Genomic DNA, 27576 nt, shown 5'->3' on the forward strand with positions numbered 1-27576 from the left:
TGCAATTTTTTCTCCAGTGTTCTCAGAGATAGTAGGTTGAACGATTTTTAAGAGAAGCAGCCTAGATTTGAGTTTGAGTAAAGAAATCAAAAGGAAGAGATGGGATGGCTTATGGAGGGTTTCCCCAGTTCTGGTCCCAATCTCCCACACTCTGCGTACCTGGTTTTGCTCATCTGCCTGCAACCCCATTGTTAATTCCACCATCACCCTTAGTTACATTCTTTGAAATAAAAGATTCATATTGTAAGTAGGTGTGGATGAGAAATTCAGTTCTGGTAAAACTCTGTCAACCACGCATGGCAGAGTTTTTTTATCTCACGCGCAGCTTACCAACAGTAGGTTGGCAAGCGTGACCGAGAATTGGCATCCCCTAGTGGGATCTTCGGGCACTAGGAGGGCCCCTGGCGACATTTTTACAACGCAGTTGGTTGCGACCATTCACTGTGAGAAAGCTGTGGCTTGAGTAGAAAACGTGCAAATGGCAGCAAAGAAGCAGCACCCTCCGGTGCGCCTCGTGGTGCCGTTAACGGAACAAGCTCCCAGTGCAAAAAAACCAGCATAGTAGTGTGACGTGCAGATTTCTGCCCGTTCGCGGAACTCCGCAAAATCTTGCATAGGATTCATGTAACTCCATGGAGTGAAACTCTGAGCGCTGTGCCCACCCCTAATTGTAAGATGTGGGGAATGCTTGGGGGGTAGGGGGGATCCCTGTCAAAGTGAGGTGCAGCAGAATTGACTCACTCCGGCTCCAATTCCTTGTTTGCTCCTCAAGCTGGGATTTCCTAGAGTTATGCACAGAAATATATCATTGCCGATGACACTATTGCCCCCAACTGCCAAAATGGTACAAAGTGGTTCGATACGGTCTCCCTAGCATTGTACTGGGGCGTGGGCAGCATATGTTTATTCCTGAATTCTTCAAATTACCATAGCACTGCCACAAGACCACTATGTCCGGGGGCCACTCTGAATCCACTCTTATCCAACCAGGTTCTTCTTGGAGTATTTTACACCACTTAAGCTCACACTTCCAGGCCTGGATCTGCTGTATCCCTATTCCCCCCTCCCTGCGTGTGCTTAGAGACATTAGTTACCCCCATCCTAGAAGGTCTGGTGGAGGGGCACAGATTTGCTCTCTCTTCACAAAAAAGTGACCAGATTTTGATTTTGCGGATTACCCATAGTATTTAGCGTTACAGGTGGGAAATGGGGAGCTGCTGTTGGGGTGTCCATGCAAAGTCCAATGATATCCATAAAATAGTAAAATAATGACTATTCATTTTACTGATTACGTCCAATGTGGAAATAAGTATGTCTGACTCCTAAAACAGGAGTTTTATGTACCTTTTCAGGTGGGAAGTGCAGTTTCTCCAAAGGAAAAAAAGTAGATAAAATAAATAAATTTGCCAAATATTTTTTCGACCACCACTTTCGTGCAAATTGTGTGCCATGCAAACCACTCATACGGGAGTGCACATGGAGGAATAGGAGTATGTACGCAAATCTAACACTTGCACAGATTTTCAAGCATTCCATAGGGGTTATGTATGAGTCTTTGTTAAACCCTGGTCTGTAGATTTCTTACTTTTTTAAGAAAACCTCTGTGAATCTGGTCTATAATATCAATCTTGAAAACCATTATAAAACCTATTTATATCCTTTCTGTGCATATCATTGAAAGCTTACCCGCAACATTGACTTTGCTTTTATTGCCTCTTGCTTTCATTTGCACATAATGTTACATAAGGTAATTGTGGTCTTTATTCAGACATGATAAGCTGCCGATACTGGACGACTTGGACTGTATACTCACTTTTAATATGTTCGCAGATGTTTTGTAGGTACTCATACCTCATTCGTTTTACAAACGGTGACAACCCATGTAGCCCTTTTTATGTGGAACCTTCACAATTTGTAGGTCTCGCCTGGCGTTGCAGCGGAAAGCAGAGCTCGCTCGGCGAGAGATATTGTGAGAGCCGATTTCAGAAGGGGCCTTGAAGCCCCGCCCATCATTTTCAATGGGTCACGTCAGCATTAATGCTAAACGCTGGCTTCCCATTGAAAATTATGCTTTTGCGCCACTACCCTTTCTCCCTTTCGACCGGCTCATCCGGACTGGCTCGTCTGCTTCACGGCTGTCGGAGAGCAATTTCTTACCTTTAGGGGGGGCCATCTGTTACTTGTCTTGTTTTATTAGCCTGAGAACCTACGTCTGACATGAATGTTTCTTACAACGTTGCTGCTACTTTGCAATTTGGCCACCAGGTTGCGCATCAGGATAAAGTTAGTACCCGGGAACTCCCTCACACTGCTTGAGCCCTCAGAGTTTGTATGCACACTATTGTGTTGTGTTTTGAAAGTAAATTACTTTTGTTTTTAAAAGAAAACACTGACTTTACATTGACTCAGTAACCCCCGTCTGCCATGGTTCGCGACAAAAAGATGCAACAGGAGTATATACAAGTTAACATATTTACTCTGAAATTGGGTTGTTAAACGTGTTGTCTTTAAGTTTCAAGACCTCTCCCTGTGGGTGGGGGCGCAGGTGTTTTGGGACAGGTAAGGCCTAGAAAGGTGGTTTGTTCCATCGACTTACCAGTGAATTTGTGGATTTCCCCATATGTACTTTCTCCAAACTCCAGGACAGACGCACTCAAGCATTGACTCCTGGTCAAGGTCTGGCGTAAATCAGTGATCAACGTGGAAATGAGAGTAAAGTACTACAAAATAACGGTTTGTAGAAGCAAATCCACGGTGCACCCAGAGCGTGGCCCCAGCAGGTGACCACAGGAAGGGCTTTAAGGCGCTGTTCCAAATTATAACTTCTCCTTATCACTCTTCTCTGTCAAACCTTTAGGTTCATTAATAAGACGTTGTGAAATGTATACATTAATGTCAGAAATTAGTAGGGCAGAGGTCAAAAACAACTTTAAGATAACACTGGTATATTTTTTTTATAAACTGATTTATAAATAGAAAGGTTGTTCCGTCGCCCCATGTCCTGCTGAAAGGCACAAAAAACCTGTATCACTCAACGCTTTTTCATCTGATAAAGGGGGCCTTTTCGGGCCTGTGGCTCAGCCTTGCAGTCTTTTCCCTGTCCTCAGACGAAACCAGGGAGCCATGCACACTTCCGCTGTAGAGCACAGACAGCCCGTCTCTACCCAAGGTCGACGGTAGTCCTCGTGCTGGCTGGATAAGGGGCTAGACGGACAAGCTCCATGAATCAGACACTTTAAAATGAAGAAATATGAGCTGGCGTCCAAGCAGCCCCTCCCAACAAACACGCCGCTCTGTGCCAATCACCCAATTTTGCATGTGGCTTAAATTTAAAATAAGCGAACTGTAAAAAAAAAAAAAGGAAATTAAAGCAGTCATCTGGCCCCCATGTCACGAGGATGAGCTTCAGACAGTGTTGGCACCACAAGACCCAAACACATATTGAAAACGGAGGATCTACAAGTCCCAGCATGTCTAGTGGTCTTGGCTAAAACCACAGAGCTGGCTGCAGATCACAACAGTGACATCAGTGCCACCAAGTACTCTTCCAGTCACAAGCCGCATCAGCCATCTGGTCTCAGCAGCACACCTCATTCAATATGTTCATAAACAAAGCACCTCGTGTTTGAGGGGCTCCAGCTACAATACAAATGGTATTTGCAAAGTGCTCGGAAGCGCTCTGTGATCCGAGCAGCACTACCTGGAATATCTTAAGAAAAGAAACAATCCAGGCGCATGTATGTCTGCGGAATTTGTATAGTGCAAACCTAGCCAAGGTTAGCTCAGAGCTATTCAAAGTCATAGGCAAGGATATGGGCAACAAATGATTGAGAGGTAGCTGGTCTGTGGACTGTTATAAGGGGCTGATGGGTTTCTGGCTTGTGGGCTGTTACAAGTCACTGAGATGTAGCTGGTCTGTGGACTGTTATAAGTGATTGAGAGGGAGGTGGTCTGTGGGCTGTAACAAGTGATGAAGAGGTAGCTGGTTTGTGGAAAGTTACTGCACCATGATGTAGTGGCTAGTAACATGCTCTCTGTGCCTCTTACAGCGCTGCTGGGAGGGTGAGTTCTGGCCCTGGGCACGGACTGCTCCATTCCAGCTGACCCGGTGAGAACAAGGCATTGAAACTGTTAAAGGGGTGGGCAGTAATTAACCCACCTTTCAAGCAAACAGAGGAACTCCCTTACATGCCATGCATAGCTGCTGGCAGGCCACTCCCTCGGCTCACACAGGGTGCGGCTGCAACCAAATGGAAAACCTACCCAGGACAGATTTTACCTGCTGTTTTCAGGAAGAACTGCAATCCCTAGCTTTTTGCGAGTCTTGTTCCCAGCACAATAACACTGGCTTGCTCATGTTTTGTTACAAGCTTTATTACCATCGCAGCTGATGCGAAGGCCCGTGTTATAGGCCACACTCTCAGCCAGCCCTAGCTCTGTAGCTAACCGCACTTTGCATGCCGGGACTTCAGCCCGTACGTTGAACCAGAAACGGTAAACTACATGTCCCATAATCAGGACCACTAGAATTATCAATCAATCCATTTGTAGAGCATGCTACTCACCCGTGAGGGTCTCAAGGCGCTAGAGGGGGTGGGGGACGAGCATCTACAGCCAGGTCTTGTGTAGTCTCCTGAAGTTCAGTAGGTCCTGGGACTGCCGCAGGTAGATGGGGAGGGTGTTCATGTCTTGGCAGGCGAGGTGGGAGAAAGATCTGCTGCCAGTGGTCATTTGGCGGATGCATGGGACGGTGGTGCGGTCCTTGGAGCGAAGCTGGGGGTTCGGGGTGCAGAAGGTGAGTCATTTGTTGAGGTATGCTGGTCCGGCGTTGTGGAGTGCTTTTTGAGCGTGGGTGAGGAGCTTGAAGGGGATCCTCTTGTTGACCGGGATCCAGTGCAGGTCTGTTAGGTGATCGGTGATGTGACTGTGGCGAGGGATTCCGAGGATGAGGCGTGCAGAGGCTTTTTGTATGCGTTGAAATCTTTTCTGGAGTTTGGCTCTGGTTCCCGTGTAGAAGGCATTGCAGTAGTCTAGCCTGCTGCTGAATAGGGCTTGGGTGACCGTCCTTCTGGTTTCGGTGGGGATCCATCTGTAGATCTTGCGGAGAATACAGAGGGTGTTGAAGCAGGAAGAGGAGACAGTGTTGACTTGCTGGGTCATGGAGAGCATTGAGTCCAGGATGAACCCCAGGTTGCGTGCGTGGTTGGTTGGTGTTGGGGCAGCTCCCAGCATGGCCGACTACCAGGAGTCGTCCCATGCGGAGGGGGTGGAGCCGAGGATGAGGACCTCAGGCTTGTCAGAGTTCTGTTTCAGATAGCTGGTCTTCATCTACTCTGCGACAGCCTTCATTCCCTCGTAGAGGTTGGATTTGGCGGTGGTCGGGTTCTTGGTGAGGGAGAGGACAGCTGGGTGTCGTTGGCGTACAAGATGATGTTGAGGTGGTGCAATCAGACGATGTTGGCGAGTGGTGCCATGCAGATGTTGAAAAGGGTCCGGCTGAGGGATGATCCTTGGGGTACGCCACAGGTGATCCTGGTGGCTTTGGATCAGAAAGGGGGGAGGCGGACTCTCTGTATTCTGCCGGTGAGGAAGGAGGTGATCCAGTTCAGGGTTTTGTCGCTGACCCCTGCGTCGTGGAGGCGTGTGCGTAGGGTGTGGTGGCAGACGGTGTCGAAGGCGGCCGAGAGGTCGGGACAATGAGGGCCGCGGTTTTGCCGTTGTCTAGCTGGGCCCTTATGCCGTCGGTGGTGGCGATGAGGGCAGTTTTTGTACTGTGATTGCTGCGGAAACCCAATTGGGAGGAGTCCAGGATGTTGTTCTCCTCGAGAAAGTGAGTTAGTTGTCTGTTGGTGGTTTTCTCAATTACTTTCGCTGTGCAACGGGAGCAGGGAGATGGGTCAAAAGTTCTTGAGGTCCTTTGGGTCCGCCTTTGGTTTCTTGAGTAGTGCGTTGATCTTGGAGTGTTTCCAGCTCTTCAGGAAGGTAGCGGTCTCGAAGAAGCTGTTGATGATCTTCCGGAGTTGGGGTGCGTCGATGGGGCTTGCTTTATTGAAGATGTGGTGGGGGCAGGAGTCGGAGGGTGAGCCGGAGTGGATGGTGTTCACGATTTTGATGTTGTCTTCATCGTTGACGTTGTTCCAGGAGAGCATCAGGTCGGTGTATTTGGTGGGTGTTGGGTCGGGGGTGTTGGCGTCTGTCGTCGTTATCTGGGAGTCGAAGCTGTCGTGGATGTCTGCGACCTTGCGGTGGAAGAAAGGAGTCGCAGAGTTCTTGCGACAGCAGGATGTCATTGGAGCTGGAGGTGGCGAGTACTTTCACGATGTTGAAGAGCTCTTTGCTGTTGTGTGCGTTGTTGTCAATGCATTCCTTGAGGAGATCCTTTTGGCGGATCGAATGAGTTGGTGGTGCTTGCGTCTGGCGTTCTTTAAGGATGTGCGGTTGTCTGGTCGTGGCGCCACTGCTTCTCGAGTCTTCAGTAGTTTTGCTTGGAAGTTTGGAGGTCGGCGTTGAACCAGATGGCTCTAGTGTCGGTGCGCCTGTTAGAGGGTTTCCTGATAGGGACGACGGTGTTGGCACAGTCTTCGATCCAATGTTTGAAGTTGTGGGCCGCTGTGTTGCTGTCAGTGGGCTCGGATGGAGGGTCTCGGGCAAGGGTGGTGAAAAGCTGGTCTTCAGTGACTTTGTTCCAGCTGAGGTGTGGGATTCGTTGTGGTTGGTTGTGTGCGGTGTGTTTCTCGAATGAGAAGTGGATGCAGTGGTAGTCGGTCCAGTGGAGTTTGGTGGTGTGGCTGAAGGTAACATGGTTGCTGGTGGAGAAGATGGGGTTGAGCGTGTCCAGCGGAGTTGATGGGTGTTGTGACGAGCTGTTTGAGTCCGAGGTTGTCAGTTAAGGTTGTGGAGTTGCTGTTGGCGTTCTCGAGGTGGAAGTTCCGATCTCCGAGGAGGATGTAGTCTGTGGAGGCAAGGTCGTGCGTGCTGATGAGGTCGGAGATGGAGTCGCTGAACTGCGGTAGTCTGGTCCTGGGGTCTGTAGACAAGGGTTCCTCTGAGTGTGGTGGTGTGATCGATGTGGATCTGGAAGTGTAGGTGTTCGTCCATGCTGAGGGAGTCTTCGGTGTTGGTCGAAATTCTGATGTTGTTCCTGTGGACGATGGCGATTCCTCCTCTTGGTTTGATGTTTCGGTCCCTACGGGTGATCTTGTAGCGGTCCGGGACGGCTATGGCTATGGCTATGCCGGGTGCCAAGGAGACTTTCATCCAGGTTTCCCTCAGGAAGGCGACGTCCAGGGAGGATGAGTCAAGAAGGTCTGAGTTTGACGGCGTGCTTGTGGACTGAGCGGGTGTTTAGTATGCATCTGAGATGGTTGTGGCCTGCTTTGGTGAGAAGGGCAGGACGTGCAGGTGTGTGCTGGCTGGTGTACCTGCAGTTTCGGCAGGTGAAGGGTCCGTGGGTGAGCGGGGTAACCTGGAAGCAGGTGGAAGATCGGCTGGCGTTTAATGCGTGGAGCTGGAGATTACGGATGGCACACTGGCGACTTGAGGCGCTGGGACGGGCTGCTGGCTCGAACCCTTCTTGGCCGAAGGTCTCTGTGCTGTGCTGACACGGTGATCAGTAAGGCGGAGCTGCTGGGAAGGGTGATGGCCTTGGCCCAGAGATCAAGGTTTCAATTATGCGATTGTGAGGCCACTGCGTTTTTTGCGTAATTTTTGATTTGCCGCATTTGCCAGATAATCCATTATCTGCTACATAATCCATCATCTGCTACATAATATGTAGATTCTAACACACTAAAATTGTTTCCAGCTCAAACGGTTCAACGATTGCTAAATCACAGCGACATGTGTTGCTATGTAGTGGAAGGCCCTTGGCAAAGGTTGCCTTGTCACCTTTCTATTGCTTTTTACAATATTTGGATGTTTAATTGGTACTAATGAGGTGCAAACTATGCACAGACTGTGTTAGCAAGTGTAACGAGCATTTGCAATGCAATAGGTCTCTCATTTACGCGAGTGTGAGCTATTGACATTGCAAATAACAATGCCTTTTATTTTTGTTTTCGTTTTAAAAACATACATAAACGGCATTGTCATTTACAATGCCAATAGCTTAAACTCGCCTAACTGCGAGACCTATTGCATTACAAAGGCTTGTGTTTTTTACAGTCACATCTGACATATGTGATTTTAATGACTAACTATAAAAAGTGTCCTTGTGCCTGGAACATTCCCTTAGTGTGCAGGTCCAGGCTGAAATACAAACTGGGCGTTCATAAATGCATACCAGCTAAAGCTGTCTTTACAGCGCCTTTGACGATTGAGTTTGCCATGTGTTTTTTTTAGTATTATGGGAGCGCGGATGTGTGTACTGTTGACATTACCAACTCATTGACATTCCGGGCTCTTGCGCAATTAGTTAAGCCACGAGGAGTCATTGGCGAATGAGTAGCGTTCGGTTTCCTGTAGCAGCTGTATTCTATTCATACTTCTTGATGGTAAAAAATATTGATTATCCCAGCTTGATTAACACAAAACTGTGAATGCACGCCAGCCTCCCAAGTAGCCCACCTTATGTAAGGTACTACTAAGGTTGCGCCCATGAATGGCCTCCAGTATTCACAATAGGCAGGGGTAAAGGAGGCCCGTTGTTCTAGAGATGGTTTAAGAGGACCACCACTTCCGTGTTTTACGCCTAATTAAATGCTGGTCCACAAGCAGGTTTTATTGTTTTAAAAAAAATACATAAAGAGTCGCAGTTTAAATATCGACCTTAACGCTTCTTTGCTTACTTCAAAATGTGTATTTTTACGAGGGGTTTCGCTTTATTTCATTTGTAATTTTTCCTGGAATTTGACACATTCTAAAATGTCACGTGTTGAACCGTTTTTTAAATTCAATTTTATTTGTGTTTACTCCATTGTGACGTGTGATTCTACAAGTACTTCTCAGTTAACAGTTTTCAGTCTTCTCTTTTAAGAACAAAATGAACAGATATTTATAGCGACAGAATCGCGTAAGATCAAATAGTTGTATTATCTTATTCATTGTTGGTTACAGAAGCATTTGCAGATGTATGGGACTTACTTGGTTTAGGGAAAACAGTAGTGGGACTGTTCTTTCGTTTGTGCCAACTAGTTGCCTTCCTATCAAATGATCTATTTCGTAGTTACTGTTTAACACCCAAGAAGCTTTGATTCTGCCTCAGACCACCCTGCACTCAGTCACTGTCCCTCACCTCTCCCCCTTTTCACACAAAGCAGCTGCAAAACTCAGTTGTTCGAAAAGCAGTGAGGAGTAAAATGATTTCTCATTTGTCTTGCAGACACGAAGATCGATTGAGAAGTTACTAGAATGGGAAAACAATAGGTTATACCACAAGGTGAGTGCCGCGGGGAGCAGCTTCGTACTGCTGGGCTCTGAATTGCACAGTATGGAAACAGATGCTTTTGTTGGGGTAGAAAATATGAAAGGTGGACGAATGGGCTGGCTTGTATGGCTCCATAAAATAGACCTCATTTCTCTTTCTTCTCTCCCTCCTTTCCAGCTGTGCTTGCACTGGAGACTAAGCAAAAGGAAATGTGAAACGAATAACATGATGGAATATGTAAGTTAAAGGGCTGTTTTGTGAGTTTCTCTATTAAATGACCATTTATTTTGCTTCTGATCTCATTCTTTGCACGATTATTAATCAGCCAAGGTGTCAAACGCTTAATCGCCTGAGTGGAAAGATTTTCTACGGTTCTGCAGATGCCCAGTCTCATGCACCGAGCTGATTTATAAAGTTATGAATGACCTGAAAACAAGGCTTCACTGTGCTGTGAAAAATAATAAATTAATTGCCATAATAAAATGGCTTCAGGCGTGCATTGATGGGGTGTGAAATTTTTGATGCTGTATAAAGAAGAATCACAACTTTGGTTACGCAGCAAGTCGGAGACTTGATTAGCATTTTATAAAGTGGCCATATCTAAGTATGGGACAAGACCTTTTATCCAAAGCTGCTGGAGTTTCAGCAATAGTGCCCCTTCTAGGTTTTATCAGCTGCACGCCCCCACTGGCTAGATAGTATGTCTAACACCGTACGTAAAAAGCTTTGTTACTTAAAAAAAATATTTTTATCAAAGGAAATCCGCAAATAAACTTCTATTTGTAGCTGCAGCTATCATTTCAAGATGCGCATTACAATAGGTTTGTGATTTTTGAAGACCAACTTGGAATTGGTTTATATCGTTGGCACTTCAATTATTTTTATTGTTATTTTTTCTTTATTTCTGTGGAAGCAGTTGAAAGGTTTAGGTTAAGGAAGATTGCCTTTAGGAAGCATTTTTGAAGCTGAGCTTAGGTATTAGCTTCTCAGAGAGTTGTTAAAGATGCCATGGATTCTCCCCTGCTCATTGATAAGTTTAAAGGGTTAACCCCTCTTACCTTTATAATAGAAGTTTGTGACATTTAAGCTGCCTTCACACTTTTTAAACACAAGATTTGTTTTATTCGTTGAAACAATGCAACCGCCATAAAGTGCATGAAAATTCCAATTAAAACTACATTTAATGGTTCAAAATTGCCTTCAAATAAGCGTTGCTCTGTTAACATTTCACTTTTACCATTGAATGCTGTGCACTCCTATTTCTACCCTTAAACATAAAAGACTTTTTTCTCAAGTACAGCCTTTGTACCTAGCATCGTCATTGAAAGGGATGAATGCTCTAGGGCTTTGTAATGCGGTCTATTATATCAAACATGTTAATTTATGATGATGAGAGATTTGATTAGAATGCCTTCAGTAGAAATTGATAGATCTAAGAAAGTTTATGGGTTCAGGTATTTGTAGAAATGGAGGTCGTATGTCTTCATTATTGACCAAAATGTTTTTTGCCCTTAGAATTATTATTAAAACATTCCACATCCATGAGGTTATTTTACTAAAGCAGATTTCAGATAAGGTGACCTCTATAAAAGTAGCATGATAGCTTGAAAAAACAGCCCTTAATCATTTCAAAGTGGTCATTGTTAATTGTGCCATTCGAGCAATGATTTCACAACTGGTTAAAAGGCTTAACTTACATTTTGAAAAGCTTTGTTTGTTAAACGTTAGAGGGGCCAAGGAGCCCTTAATAAGGAGAGCAAAGTTATTTTTGAACGCTAATCTCCCATCATTGACACGTTTTTTGCCCTGGGTGAGAACGGTAGACTAAAGAGGATCACTGAGTGAAAGTGATTACGCAGTAAGTTATTGTTGCAAGACTTCCTAATCCATATTTTGCTTTCCGCTGTTGTATTTAGCTGAAAAGACAGCACCCTTCATGTAGGTTTCTAGCTTGGGTGCTTGGAATTGAGGTCTCTCTCCGTTTCAGTCATATGAATAATTTACTAAATATTTCCTGTAAAGATATCAATGATGTTTATTCAGGCTTAGAAAGCAAACATGGTCTTTATAACAGATGCATACCACAATATTGTGGTCGAAGTATGGACTTAGCATTTTACAATATTAATTACCACTGGGGTTAAATTTTTGGTACTCCAGCATAATTTCCAGCATTTCCCGTTATGATTGTTCCTAAAAAGCCCCAGAATTATTAGTTGTCACTTAATTACAAGCAGTTAGGGTAAAAATCCTATTGCGAGATCAAAGGAACAACGCAAACAAGCAGAACGCAAACAAATGGATGTTTTTTTCGGCATTTTTAAAAACAGATTTCAACGCAAAATGTCAGATTTGCATTGAATATAATTTTGCATAATTTTTCCAAAATCTTGCAGAATTACACAAAACGAAATTATGCGCATTTTGTATCCCCCTAACTACCATCCATGTTGTTAAAGTAAGCATCTATGGGAAAGTATAGATTAACTGTTCTCAATTGCACAATTACCTTTAGGATATAGTAGTAGTCGATGTGTATGCGATATTTATACAGGTTGATATTTCAACCACAACATTGCAACAACGACTAGACACACTGCTATTTCTCACATTGTTGCGCTATGTACAGATTTGTAAAATGTAGAGAATTAAATGCCAGTTATCAGCTTAGTAGCCAACAACTGTTGTGCATTTCTCTTGAGATTCTCAAAAATTGCCACAGGCCCTTGCATCTTTATAAAACGGGTTTTTTGTTCTGATTTGATGTAAGCCATTGGTTTGTCTCTTGTAGGTGTTTTCACTTTCAGTTCTACATGCTCCTTACCGTATGGCTAATGCAGCATATTTTCAAAGGGGTAAAAGAATGTTGCTTTGTTTGCGTCAAGTTATTAGCATTTGTAAAGCATAATTTTGCCGTTTGTATGGCCACTTAGCTCTTTCGTGATCTGGGTGCCGTGTGGCCGCATCCAATGATTCTTTTATTTTATCATGGTAGAATGTTGCTATTGCAGTTGGTCAGTGAAGCTGAATCCAATGATTATAAGTCTTGATTCAATATAATAAATATGATGAGCCCAATCCTGCCAGGGATCCTTTTTGTGTGGTTTGTGTGAGGGTGGTGATTTTGCTGTATGTGATATAGAGTTTTAGATTAGTTTTCTTTTATGTTAAGAGCGTTTTTACAAGAATATATTTGCAACTTTCAGACTTGATAATAAAGAGTTCTGTTTGTATTGTGGCATTTTCAGAATGTAAGTTTAGAATGCACACCACAACCAAGGATATCAAAGTCGGGAAGTTTTCTTTTGCTTACTATTTTTATGCGGTCTCTTTTCCATTACCGCGTGAGAGCATAGCATAGCAAAAGAAACCACGCAAGGCTGCTTAACACCTCATAGAGTGTTGGTTTATGCAACATTCCGAAATACTGTATAATATTGGTTGTCCGACAATGAAAAGGGTAAAACCTGCAAGAAATAGACTTTGCTTCTGTCTCCTGGGTCACTTCCCACGTATCATGGAGATGCAAGAAGGTCCTCTTCAGTTGCACCCATCTAATAAGGTTCCTTGAAAAAACTCGCAGCACAGCCAATACTTAAAGCATTTGAAAGGCTTCAGTCCACACTTTGGCTTTGCTAGTTACTATGCTTTTCAGTATCTGAAAGAAGGGGCTCGTTGTTAGTGCTTCTGAACACATCAGCCAATAAAAGTCAAACTGGCAACCCTATGTCATGACACCACGTTTGTGTTTTTTACTTTGAGTTGCCCGCGCAGAGTAGCTGTGGGCGTGTTGGACAACAAGATGTCAAATTTACTATTCTAAAACATATCCTAGACTGTTAGGAGAATGTGCAACTTCCCTCAAAATTGTCCAGTAGGCTTATTTACTATTCTAGCTCCAGTTTTAGAAACATTTCAAGAAAGTTACAATTCCCAAAGTATTTTAAGAAACAGCATAAAAGTGGACATTTTGCATTGACCAAAGTGCTGTCCTCAGAGTGTTACTCAAAGCAAAAAACTAGGATTTATTTTTATTCATGTATATGTTCCAAGATGGTAAACCTAGTTAATTAGAAACAAATAAATAAAAAGTTGTGTCAAAAGACCTATAGAGAAAGAATGCAGCTGCTGGACATTCTCGAAAAGTTTTTAAAAATTTAAATTAAAGGGGAAAAAAGTTGAGGGGAGCAATTGACAGGGTGATTACATATATATATATATTTTTTTAAAGGTGGGAAGGGGGCGTATACAATATGGCAGACGGATTGAACATGCCTTCCAGTCCTTACGTTGCCTGCTGCTATCGGGGCCTGCCATCCAGTACCACCATAGAGACTCCAACGTGCACCAAAGGGCACTGGCAGGGGATGCCTAGAACCTTCGATGGCCCCCAGGGAAAGGTACAAGATGACGGCAGTCCCAGCATGACTAATCTTGTCTGTGCACTGCCCTGCATGTGAGGACAGCTGCCAGAGGGGACCCAGATGTGAGGGCCGGTGGAAGTTCCAGGATCACCACGGGAAACAGCTGCACGAAGAGGTAGCTGCTGAGAGCTTGGCGGGGTCGACTGAGAATCAACCCCTGGTTCTAACAATATGTCGAACAACATTGCAGGACCAGCTGCACGAAGCTCAAGGTGAGAGCCATGTGGGGAGCGCTTGGTGGCATCAGAGGGCACTTCTACTACCTGACGAAGCCTGCCTGACCGCATCGAGCCTGCTGCTTTTTCCTCTGACCAGACGTCCGCGGCAAGCACCTGACCATCTCCCTCCACCCCCTTCTCCGTTAGTGCCAGTGCTCTCCTGTAGACCCGGGACAGGAGGCTTGCCATGGTGAAAGGGCAGGCACTGTGATGCAGTACCTGGCCGTAGGCGGTATATTATGTGCTACTGCCAGACACCCTCCTTAGACAGACTAAAGTGCCGTCAGAGTCTCTGGCCCTATGTCATGCTCCAGGCCTATAACAGACTGTGGCTACAGTAAAGATTGGTGAGTCACTTGCTCCCCAATTGATCACTGCTGATGGAAATTGGCAACTTTCGATCCACCACTGTGCCAGTGCTTCCCCATAGTGCATGAAGAAAGGTGCAGGCTGATATCAGGGGCACTGCACTACTGTTCCGGCTCTGGAGCCAGCGTCCTGCTGACCGTAGGAGTGCTTATGCTTTGCTGCTTGCTGCTAACCGGGTCCTGGCTCGAGATCAGCAGCCCCTGTAAAATTGAGTGTGGACTTATCAGCAGGTTGGATTGCATGTAAAACCTGTCCCAGTGATACACGAAAGCCCTGCAGTCAGAGGTGGGGGGTGGGTGCTAGTGTCCTGTTGTCTGACTGTTACTCTGCCCCACCCATGAGTGGCTACAGGTGAGGGGCCTGCGAGGAGCGATCGATTAACACTAGACCCACATGCCAGTGTCTTGTCTGTTGCCTCTCCACCAGACTGGACACTCACAGGAGGTCCCCAGTCCAAAGGATTTGTGCCGTAGAAGGGGGAGCAAAAGTGGGGAGGCTAAATGAGCACAGCTCGCTGGGCCATGCCATGCTGCTGCATAGAGTGCAGTCAGGTAGCTAGGTGTCATTCCACACCTTGGGATCGCTCATCCCCAGGGGGCAGACCCATGACAACCTGCAGTTTTGATGACCGGAGAGGACAGTGGTGTCTATAACTTGGCGACCATGACAGCGACTCGAGTGAGGAAGGAGATATCCCTCAAGGACATGCTTATCAGACCGGCCGGAGGCTCATCAGAGAGACCACCTCCTCCACAGCTGGAGTAGGTGGCAGACTAGATGACGGCAAGGGACCGGTGACAAGATCCTTCCTAGAGGCTCTGTTTGTCTCCCTCTAGGAAGACCTTCAGATGGTAAAAAATGACCTTCCTCAGGACTTGAAAGATGTCCGCCACGACCTGACGGAGGTGGGAAACAAGCGTATTAACCCTTGAGGACCATAAATCCACCATAGATGAGGAACTTTGATAGCTTCAGTAGGAGGTAAAACACCTCAGTGAGTAACAGATTGACCTGCAGGCACACGCACAGGATTTTGAGAACCAATTGCAAAGAAACAACTTCCGCATTTGAGGAGCACCAACTAAAACGGAAGGTACAGACATTGCATCTTATGTGAGTGCCCTGTTCTCGAGATCCTCGACGCACCAGCTGATACAGAGATACAACTGAGTCAACAGAGTAGGCCCACCGTGACAGGAGAATGCCTGTTGCTCTGATATTCCTTTGCAGTTCTCTGGGCATATGCCAACACTTTTTCAAGATCTTTCGGCCCTCACCCTACAGAAATGCCTTCCAACAGATGACACCGTCTCCTATTCCTGGGGGTACCGGTTCCACTTAGTCTTCCGATGGAAGGGGAAATTGCATCAGCTGCAATTCCTAAGGCTGATGCTGAATATCGCAGAAATGGAGGAGGCGTGCCCACTAAAGAGCCTGGTGATCAAAATGCCCGGAAATGTTTCCGCTGGCACAGGGGCTCGGCCTCCCCTAAAGGACTGCGTTCGGACCGAGCAACCTTAGCCATAGAGTGGCAAGTAGTGTTGGACACCTGGCTAGCGAACCTGCCCAGCTGGAAATTATGAGATGCATGTGACCTGCTGATCTTCCACACTTCCAGCAAGGGGGGTGGGGGGGCTCCCTGGGTGTGGGGATAGGGAGGGGGAGGGTAGGCCCTTCCAGGACAAGTGGGAGGGACTCTAATGACCTGGGATTCCTTCTGGACATTTCTGGCCTCTGTCAGTGCAGTAAATTCGGGACTGAGTTAATATATGGTTCACAGTTGAGGTTCTTGTTGTGGGAGTAGTCACTTTCACATGGGTTCATTATGCTTTAAGTCCTCACACGCATGCCGCCCTCCTGTGCCCATTTTGGTTTCACTTGCGGGAGATTCATCTAGGGACCTGGTCCGCTGACATTGCGTCATCTCACTGTCCCTTCCCCACACAATAAGGTGAAGGTCCTCACCCTAATGTGAAGGGTCTCAACAACCCGATGAAGCGCAGTGCGAGTTTTTCTTACCTGTAGCAGACTGGGGTTGACCTTTGTCTTCCGCAGGAGACACATTTGGTACCTGGAACTTGGCACAGGCTTAAATCTTGGGGCTTCCTTCAACAGTTTTTGTGCTCCGCCGCTAAAAAAACAGATGGGGTGGCTATTCTCGTTTCCCATTCCTTTTAAGGCATTGTGGGCTCTAAATTGGCTGACATAAAAGAGAGGCTGTTAGCATATTGGATGAGGTTGGCAGACTTCAACCTTACTTTGGCCTCTTTGTATTCCCCCAGTGATAGTCAGGAAAGCTTTCTCAAGCGAGCTGTGGCGGAGGTGATAGCCTCCCAGAATTGGCGGGTTTTGATTTTGGGGGGATAAGATGGAAAGATGACCTTAATTTCGTCTTCAATATCGACCTGGACAGATCGGCGCAGCGCTACGGGCATACTGGGGCCCTTCTTCTAGAAGAAGCTATGATGTCTTGAAGACGAAAACGTTTTGAAAATAATTCAGACATATCCAAGTCTGAAACGTGCATGCTCAGAAGATTCTATAGGTGAAATCCCTGGAAAAGAGATCGAGTTAGCAAACTGAGCCTACAGAGACTTTATGGTCTAGTTACATCTTGCTAAGAGAAGTCTTGGCCAGTAAAGTTGCGTTTGCGAAGTAGTGCATACAAATCTCCACAAGCATAGAGGATTTATACCACTGAATCCCGGAATAATTGGAGAAACAGAATTTAAAACACAACGGGTATAACACTAAAGTGAATTTTGGATTTGTTAATGTCTTCACTTTTAATGATGCAGCTGTAAATGACTTAACTAATTTGAAGGTTGCCCTTCACCACCAAATAGGAGAGAAAGCAACTATATCAGACACCCCAGCAGGGAAACAAACAGCAAAATAATTGTGCAAGCCAGATCAACTATATTTTTATTAGCATTGAATGATGGCACCTTGTCAGTGACACACGTGTGAATTTGAAAATTGATCATGATCCTTTAATTGTAATACTTCTTATGCAGGACCCAAAATACATGCACCGTTACATAGAGACCATCTTGACATCTCGTAATATGGCAATAAAGTCTTGACGTGATAGAATAAGTTGGCAACCAACTATTATGACTATTCAAAACTTTAATCTAGATGAGACCTTCAAGGAAAAAATTGAAATCGATCCGTAACCTAAGGGAAAATGCAGGGATGGCAGCAGAAACCCTGTATTCTTTTGAGACCCTGATAAGCTTGGTCCCCCATCTAAGGCAAAAGGATACCATTCTTAGAAACCATGTAAAACTAATGTGAATAAGCTGGAATAGTATGGTGATTAATGTCTAATGGAGAAATGGGTATTGAAGGAAGCTCTGAGAAGAAACCTTCTAAATTTGATGGCAGAAGAAATGTTCAGGGACTGAAAAAAAGGCTATAAGCTTCTATTAAAACACTAAAATAGGCAATTGTGAGTACCTTTTGGGATCAATTTGCCGAGGGCTTTCATGCACGCGTCTGCATGGACAAACATGACTGCTCTTGCCATTTGTCGATAGCAAACAGCATGCGCGTGTCCGTAGTGACTGTGGACAGTCCCACGCCATTTTGTTGCCATAGCAACGAAAATGCCGCTTCGTGTGTGCTTTGCTTTATTTTTGCTGGCAGTTCCCCCGGGGCACAAGCAGGCATCCACTTCTGTCTTTTTTCTGCGATCAGCTGTCCTGCAGTTCCCTCAGGGCACAAACAGGCATCCACTTCTGTGTTTTTGCTGCGATCATCTTATTTACTGTCTGTGTATTGCCAGTGTTTCTAGTCTATTTCACTTGGGCTGCTGACGCTTTTTAAATTAATTTAACCCCAGTACTAGGGACATGAGAATTTAACGCGTTCAGGGTGTGTTTATTTTTTTTTATAATTATTATTTTGCAGATGTTTAGGGTGTGTTTATTTTTTAATTACAGTTTTTTTGTGCTGTCTGCAGTGACCAGCAGTACTAGGGAAACGAGGATTTAACACGTTGAGCGCAACCTGGATTATTTGTTGCTTACACGCGGCATGCAGCTTGTTTTGTAAGGGAAAGTAATTGATTTGCCCAGAATCGCAGGATGTTGCGTGTCCCTGCTGAGGATCGAACCAGGTTCTTCAGAGTCAAAGTTCGAGAGCTTTAGCCGTTAGGCCACATCCTCACCTTTTAGTAGGTGCTTAGTTCTACTTTTATTCGGTAGTTAGTCGTCGGAGAATTTAAAAGGGACTGAACCGCATCTTCCCGCGCATTCTGCACGTTTCCTGCACATTTTTGTGAATACCGGATATGTTTGTCCAGCACTTGCCAGCTGCTGCCTGCTCTTCCTTTGGTGCAAGTTACCAAACTGCCAGAGCGGCTGCCCTGTGGCTGCCAAGGATTTTCTGCTCTTTGTGGTGATGGTGTCTATGAAGATGTCTGAGGGGTGCCTATCTGTGGCGGAGACTGCCAATTCGCCAGCCAGGATCCTGGCACAGAGTCACTGCTAAACTATTAGCCCGGATGAGCAGCGAGGAGCGTTTGAACGGGCTTCTAGCTGCTAGGCCTAAACACAGCAGAGCCTACGTACCAAGGACGGGCTTTGGGCCTATGGGTTGGTGGACAGCACCTTAGAGCCTCAGAACTGGGCAAACGAGGTCTGTACTGCAAGACGCTGTAGAGCGGGATTCAAGGCGCCATGCTGGTGCTCAGCATCATGCACACGCAGCAGCGACGGTTAGACCTGCTGTCCCGACTAGACAACTCAGTTTACCACACTTTGCAAGTAGAGGGTCGGAGTGGGGGCGCCGAGTGGGGGTGGGGGCGGGGGCAGGGTCTCTTCTCACAGTAGTAGGGCCTGGGCGTGAGGGAGGGGGAGTCTGTCAGGGTGACAGGAGAAGTCGGAGACTAATTTTTTTGTATTACTTTGTTACTGACTCAGACTTGCATTTGGAGTTTTGAGTTGTGTTTTTGACCAAGGTTCATTGAGAAAAGGTGATTCACAAATACACAATTTCTTCGAAATGAACTGTGTTACTCTGTGATTACCACAGTGAGGGAGAAAAGGAGTAGTATGTAGGTGTGCATGTGTAAGAGGGCTCTTGTGAGCAGGTTAAAATGGAATTGCATGGTATGTTATAGGATCGTACGTTATTATTATGTGGTATGTTGTGTGATGTTATGCAGTTGTATGGTGTGTAGTATTTCATTGTGTTATGCTGTGTAAGCTCTGGTGTACTTTGTTGTATTAGATACTGTTGTTGCAGTGTATTTTTATGATATGTTGTGTTGACAGTCAGTACTCCTACTCCAGGTCTTCCTGTTCCATTCCATACAGCAGTAGCAGCCTGTTTATTGATACAGTGGCGGGGCAAGGGGAGGAGCGTGGACAGACAAGACACAAAATAAAAAATAACAAGCATTGAAAATGCAATAGGTATTGTATAGCAAAGCAAATGGCTTTAACTTAATGAAAGGCGAGACCTTTTGTCGTTTTTAATGCTTGTTGAAATATACCATAAGATCCTGTAGATAGACCCTGGTTTTGTGCTGAAAATATATTTTCTCCGGTTGCATCTTGTATTTTCTCTGCTTAGAAACTAATGAGATAAGATTTTAACTTTTTCATCAACTTTAAATGATGTATTTACCTTTTAAATATTTACCTGATTGTTGAACCTATTTTTGTATGGCATATTAGCTGAAACAAATAAAATTGATTGGTCACTCAGATTGTCCTCAAATGGAACTGCCTTTACTTCCCCTACCTGAAAGTTGCTTTTTACACTTAAGATCGAGCCGAATCATTTACGTCTATAGTGCGCTCAAAGTAGTTTTGATAGCCCTACAACATAAAAGCAGACTACGGTCTATCCAGTTTACTCCGTATCCTTGCTAAGGAGTCTTTTTACAACAAACATTTCAAAGATGATGTAATCTGTGGGAACACGTCATGTCTTTCGGACCAGTATCTCAGGATATCTCTCATATCTGTGAAGAAATTGGCTCTTAAAGCAGTCAGTCTCAACATACGTGATAGACGTGGCCCCTAGCAGATTTCTGTATTCTTTTTTCTGAACTGTGGTGCTCCATTGTAGCTTTTGTATTCGAAGGTCAACTTGGTGTGCAGTTTGTGGAGAAAGATGCATAGATGGACTGCTTTTAAAATATAATCCTAAATAGAAGTATCAAAGGATTACTTAAGTGAACAGTCCATCGACAATACTTGCAAAACGAATTAAAAAAAAGAATAGGTAATGAAAGTTGATGGATCTATAAAAAACTGAACTCTCTCCTCTGTTTCTTATCTCGCTCAATTTCTACCCCTTCCACTTATTTCTCCTTATCCATTCCAGTTGCTCAAGGATTTCGCCATCTTTAATTGTAATAGTTCCCTTCTTTGCCTATTTTTACATTTACTTATACGTACCTTGTTTGATGTTAGCATTTCAGATGCATCAAAGACCTAAGTGCCCAAAGCAGGGCCGGACTGGAAACCAAAACCGGCTCTGGCACAGTGCTCGGTCGGCCCACCGGGGTGGAGGTTGGGGGTGCGACCGAGCCAGTTTTCGGCCGATTTTGTTACAGGGCCGAAAAAACGGCCCTGTAACAAAAATGGCCCCCAGGGGCCCAAAACCAGCCCCCACCCTTGCGGCGCACCGGGGGATTGCCCGGTGCCCGCAAGGGCCAGTTCGGCCCTGACCCAGAGCACGTTTTTTAATAAACTTGTGGTTCAATTTACACTTGCTTAACAGAAGTGCGGTGTTGGCACCAGTGAAGAATAAATATATTGTGAATATAATTCAGTGAAGTACCTAGAACCGTTTCGGTGTCGGTGCTTTTCGGAACAGTATTCTTCCCTTTAAATCTGTACAAATTACCACCCAAATCTAACGTGGTCAGAGCTATAGTCTGAAGGCGTGTGAGAAAAAAAAGGAACACTGGGGAGCTGTCGTTCAATAGCATAGAGTGCAGACAGATCTGAGCTCATAATAGTCTCCAAATTCATTATTCTAGTTTATTATGCATGCTATCTTGGTCTGTGCTTTCTTGCTTGTGTGTTTCTTCTTAAACGTGGTTAGCAGGATACTGCATATGCATGTTTTCTACAATTAAGATGTGTGACAAAGGTGTTAATATAGTGTTAAATTCTTCTTTTTCAGGTCATCCTCATAGAATTTTTACCAAAGACTCCAATCTTTCGACCAGACTAGCATATTCCTGAATTTCTAGAGACTTTTCCAAGTATGTTGTCTTTCCAATGGTGCCTTGCTAGGTGCTCTCCTGGTGGTGACATAGCATTGGTTCTACAGAGTCGTGTGGTCTTTTTTTAATAGATCGTCCAAAGCATGGATGTGTCTCAAGTCTGATTTTATGCAAAACGACAGATAAATACAATGTTCCTAATGGAAATGAATTCTGATGCACATAATATTTGGCCACATATATCTTACCTGTGGAAGTAAGCAGCCAGAAGAAGCCTTTAAGTAAACGTGCTGCTCCATCTCCATGCACTTAAAGGAATTACAGATCTTTGAGGATCCGTTTGATGAAGTGGGACTATTGCAATTTAATTTTTATCATGGGATTTTTATTAATTTTGTTTCGGAATGTTTACTTTAATATTTTGATTTTGGTGCCGACCAGTCACTAGTAGTGAGCTACATTTTGTTAAGTAATATTTTGGGGCAAAAAATATCACAACATATGGAATCTAGTCTTTGATAAGGGGATACCGTCAGCTGGTTCTGCGTTGGTTCTACTTAAAATAAGGTAAACAGTCTTTAATTGAACAGGAATTACTGGCCTGCAAAACCTGGTATCTAGCACTGAAGATTCCAGGCTTGCACTAGGATTGCAACTTGATATGGTTCTCTTTGGCCAGGTTAACTCCTTGTTGACACCTCATATATTTACTTCCCTCTGATGGCGTTCATCTCTTGTGTAGAGAGTAGTACAACCATTTCTATTGGTACACAACAGCCAGTAAAAGTAATTTCTTGTATTGTCTTCTGTCGTAGGGAAAATGGTGGATGAGAAATGTTGGTAAAGGTGTCTTTCCATTGACAGAAGCCATACAGCATCTCACAAAGCTAACGTTTTAACAGGGTAACTGCATTAAATGCAGATGAGACCTTTAGAAATAAATTGGACAATGGATATATTTTGAATCCTAGAATTTGGTAGGTTGTGTAAACTGTATATACTGCACACAGTTCAAGCATTTTTATTAAAAATGTGGCTATGTAATGTGGGCTTGGGCCGGGCCAGTTCTATTTCTGTGTATAGCAATCTTTTTTGTATAAGCTGTATCTCCACGTATTTTAGTAGCCTAATGGACAATTGGTTATCCATTTGTATGTTATGCTTGAAAGTCTGTAATAATACAAAAAATGTGCTGAAATCTCCTGGTGATGCAGCAGTACTGTTCAGCAACAATGTGAAAACGTTTTAAACAAATATGCTTTGCGCAATATTCAATGTAGCCATACATTTAACACCACTACAAACATAACCTTCCTCTTCACGTGTCTACTTTTGTTTTTTTAACCTTGTACATTTGAGTGCTTGGAAAACATGCGTGTACTTCTTATCCACCAAACATTGCATCTTCTTTAATTTCTCACCATTAACAGTGAAGTCACTTGTACTTATTCCACAGTTGTTTGACAGGAGGCACTAGCTAGAAAGTTTACAAATTTTCTTTTGAGATGCATTGTTCTTGGTTTACACTTATTCTGTATTTGGCTAAATATTTACACTTGCAAAGTGTTGTTGCTTTTATTTCTACTCCAGTATATTTGTTGAGTTTAGAAAAAATGTACATTTTGATGTCTTTGAAATTCTTCTGTTGACTTTTGTTTGTTATCCTGTTAATCACATTGAGACTATAACATACTCCGAAGTGAATATATACCCAATCCTAACTGGTTTATTGTGATTACGAACAACTCACGTTTGTATTATCATTTATTTTAAATTGAATAAAAAGTATCTATAAAATGGATTTCCATTGTTGCCTAAATCATTCTTCATATTGACATGTTCGGCTCAAAAGGCAGTTGTTATAATTTATTTCTGTTTTGTGTTAAGGGTCCAGTTTCCTTGTTACCAGTCAAGCATGCATTAAGCTCCAGAGTTCTTAGCTCATTTAACATGGTTATGGATGGTTATGTAATAACACTGTCTCTACCTGCATATCGACGCTCGTTTAGTAATCCATCTGCTAATATGACGAGTACCCTGCCTTCATTCTCATGAATGTCATAGCTGCAGCGATTCCGACAAACAAATAAAAATTTCAGTTGGATCACATGTCATCAAGGCTTTGCCTCCTGATGCGCCCTCTGCCCAAGTCTTTCTTTCATTGTATGAGAAGCTGGTTGGTTTTGAAATAGCAGAGTTCTTTTTCTGCACATTTGAAACTTCCAATTGTCAATCATTTGTTTTTATTGGTTCATCTTTGATAGCTAGTTTCAGTGCACTAAATTATCATGCTCTTATTAGTATTGTTCTATGCCAAATAGGCCTTACTTGGAAATCTCTTATCCTCTATTTATGATTGCCATTTTGTGCCATTTTCAGTTCTGATGACACACACCCAAACCCCTCCCAATGGTTTATGGCATCGGAGTACTCCTGCCATGATTAGAATTTCTGCAACTTGCTTATTTTCAGTCCCTTAAAAGACTTCCTTGTCAGTCTACCATTTTCAAGCCTCACTTACGGCTTTAAGATGTCTGTTTTTAAGACATCTGTGGGCTTTGGATCATCTTGTTGCTTATTCTTGGTTGGCTATCTTGTCAATTTCATTTAGTTGCTTCTTATTCAATGTCCTTTCTTCCTCTTCTTGTGTTTATTTCTTCCCTTTAGCACAGAGTCTGCTGGATACTATATCGTCATGCAGATTCTTTACCTATAAAATATTTTCAGGCGGGGATTCAGAGGTTTTGTCAGCAATGCTCACCACACGCCTGTGCCATATGGCTCCCAGTGACTTTACACCTCCCCAGAACTGATTGAGTGGAGCTGCATAACAGCCTGCTGATGTGGATTCCTTTCTATGCCATCCAGTGCGAATCTGGCGCTCCACTCCCAATTTTATTAGTTTTTCAGTTAATCAAAATTTTGCTCTAAGACCATGTTCTAGGGATGATGTCTCCCCCTAAAATGATAGGATTCAAACTGTGCCACAACTACAGGAATCTGATGTCTGTCATGGGCCTGCACTATGTGCCTACGGTTCTTGAACTTCAGGCATGACTTGATATTAAGCAATAAGTGCATCCGAAGGCAATTTGAGAGCAAGAGGCAATGCTTTACGTTACTGAGCATAAGAAGACCTTGTTTTCGCAACAGAGGTCATACTGCAAGTTACAGGGTGTTCTCGATTGTGGTTATGCGTCCAGTCTTCCTTAGTGTCCCGGTCCCACTCGAAGTCTACTAATAAGTTGAAGTAAACAAATATGCAGTAAAAGCATGAAAAAGAAGTAGGATTCATCCCTAGGCCACCACTTGTAGTCTGGTAAGAAGTTGCAAGGGTATCACTCAAAGGTTCTGGTGTCTTGTGACTCTTAGCCAGTCCTGCATTTGGAGTGTACCCCAAATCATCCACACCATTATCGAGCCAGCATCAGATAGCAGTTCTTAAGAAGGACATGCTGCACATTTTCCTTCTGGTGTACCTTTGGACCCCAGGAAACCACAGCAGCCTCTCAAGCGCTAATTGATTCTGGTAACTAAACTAGACCTGACCGCCACTCCAGCCAGATGGGCCACACCAAATCATTATATGCCAGTACCGACCCTGTCATTGCTAGTATCAGTGTGCAGGGTGCCAATTTCTGACTCCAAGCCAATATCAGTCCATCAGTCCGCATCAGGCTTGTGTTAGGCTGGGAGAATACTAAGGCGCAACCTGTGGTTATGCAGTCAAACAGACATATGTGGCAGGGCTTTCCTGGCTATACATACATGTTACACACAAGCCAGACCTGATTGTATGCTAACACAAGAGTGCTAAGTTTTTGAAGTGGGTGGTGTTTGTGTTGGGTGTAGATCCTCAAAACCAAATATTCTGAACAGTAATGCTACTAGTGTGTTTACAAGGTCGCCTTATTATTTTCAGAGCAGCACATTGACATTTGTCACACTAACAATACAGAGAACCAACATTTTCCATTCTCTGAAAGAATGTGGACTTGGAGCAATGATCAGAGCTGCAAGGATACCTGGCCTTCTACATATGATGAGGCTTGAAATGCTATACTAATGGCAACATTTGCATACCTTCCAAATACTTCTGTAACAGAAATGCTACTGGTGTTCTGGAGCATGGGTACTCACAAACTTTCTCACAGGGGCCAAATTTACAGTGTGGTTTGCGGCCGAGGGCCGCACCGGTGGGGGCGGGGTCAGTGAGAGAGGGGGCGGGGCTAGAGTAAAAAAAAACTGTGACCATGAGGTTGAACACAGGCCCCTGCAGCAGACGTCTTCGTCCACTGACTCACCAGATCCAGCATACACACATATCTCTCTCTCTCTCGCTCCCTCTCTCTCTTCCTCTCCCTCCCTCCCTATCTTTCTCTCCCTCTTCCCTCTCTCCCTCTCCATCCCTCTGTCTCCCTCCCTCTCTGTCTCCCTCCCTCCCGCCCTCCCTGTCTCCCTCCCTCTCTCTGTCTCCCTCCCTCTCTCTGTCTCCCTCCCTCTCTCTGTCTCCCTCCCTCCCTCTCTCTCCCTTCTTCCCTCCCTCACTGTCTCCCTCCCTGTCTCCCTCCCTCACTGTCTCCCTCCCGGTCTCCCTCCCTGCCTGTCTCCCTCCCTGCCTGTCTCCCTCCCTGCCTGTCTCCCTCCCTGCCTGTCTCCCTCCCTGCCTGTCTCCCTCCCTCCCTGTCTCCCTCCCTCTCTGTCTCCCTCCCTCTCTGTCTCCCTCCCTCTCTGTCTCCCTCCCTCTCTGTCTCCCTCCCTCTCTCTTTTTGTCTCCCTCCATCTCTTTCGGTCTCTCTCCCTCCCGCTGTCTCCCTACCTCTCTCTCCATCCCTACTTCTGCCTTCCTCCCTCCCCCTTCTCTCCCTCCCCTGACTCGCCCTCCCCCTCCCTCCCTCACTCTCCCCTGACTCTCCCTCTCTCACTCCCCTGACTCTCTCCCTTCCCTGACTCTCTCCCTTCCCTCTCCCTCCTTTGCCCTCCCCTGTCTCTCTCCCTCTCTCACCCTTCCCTCACTCTCCATCCCTCCCTCGCCCTGGCTCTCCCTCCCTCGCCTTGGCTCTCCCTCACTCTCCCTCCAGCCTCGCCCTCCCTCCCTCAGTCTCTCCCTCCCTCGCCCTCCCCTGACTCTCCCTCCCTGTCTCTCCCTCGCCCTCCCCTGACTCTCTTCCTACCTCGCCCTCCCCTGATTCTCCCTCTCTCCCCCTCCATCGCCCTCCCCTGACTCTCCCTCTCTCCCTCCATCGCCCTCCCCTGACTCTCCCTCTCTCTCCCTCCATCCATCGCCCTCCCCTGACTCTCCCTCTCTCTCCCTCCATCGCCCTCCCCTGACTCTCCCTCTCTCCCTCCATCGCCCTCCCCTGACTATCCCTCTCTCTCCCCCTCCCCTGACTTTCCCTCCCGGGAGCCCGCCAAGCCCCAGCAATGCCTTCTTGGGGGCAAAGGGCAGCAAGGCTGGTAAAATTAAAAATATGCATTTTAGCAACTCTGCAAGTCGCGCTCTGACAGCAATGTAAAGGCTGGTCAGCAGCACACTCCGGCCACCCACTTTCCCTGTGCCTGTGTCCGGCACCGTGATAAAAAAAAGAGTGTTCAGAGTTGTAGTTGGCAGTTTGGCTCCTGTTGCGAAGCAAGTTATTTAAGTAATTCTTTCAAGTGCAGATGTACTTGGCACAACGTTTAACATTTGCTGGTTAAAGACGACATACACTGAAGTTCTTAGCACCCTGCCACCCCCTTGTCAGCCCGGGATGAGACAGCTTGCCTGGCGCGCGCACACCCGCGCCGGGGCATTTCACACGTCTTTAAAGACCATTAACTTTTTAATGAGTCTTTGTTCTGTTTCACCTCTTCTGAAGCCCCTGCAGCTCCACTCTATGGCTGTAATCTCTCAGCCCCCAGAGAGCAGAGCCTCTCCTAGTCCAGGCTACTGCAACCGGTGGTGTTTACTGACACTCGAGAATTCATATTTTTTTTTTAACTGGCACATGTCTGTAAGGTCCGCGGGCC

At 45.2% G+C, this 27576-nt stretch overlaps 1 protein-coding gene across 2 annotated transcripts in view; it reads left to right on the forward strand.

Annotated features, from left to right (window-relative positions):
* The window catches only part of CHIC2 (cysteine rich hydrophobic domain 2), a 174208-nt gene extending 150840 nt beyond the window's left edge, over window positions 1-23368 (forward strand). For both annotated transcript variants that reach the window (XM_086962642.1, XM_086962643.1), the window contains 3 exons: window positions 9320-9376; window positions 9542-9601; window positions 21525-23368. In XM_086962642.1, the coding sequence (XP_086818768.1) occupies window positions 9320-9376; window positions 9542-9601; window positions 21525-21575 (168 nt within the window). In that variant the 3' untranslated portion in view covers window positions 21576-23368. The remainder of the gene's footprint in view (window positions 1-9319; window positions 9377-9541; window positions 9602-21524) is intronic.
* The last annotated feature ends 4208 nt before the right edge of the window (window positions 23369-27576 follow it).

This window comes from Lissotriton vulgaris, chromosome 3_1 (genome assembly GCF_964263255.1).
Source record: "Lissotriton vulgaris chromosome 3_1, aLisVul1.2, whole genome shotgun sequence".
NCBI lineage: Eukaryota > Metazoa > Chordata > Amphibia > Caudata > Salamandridae > Lissotriton > Lissotriton vulgaris.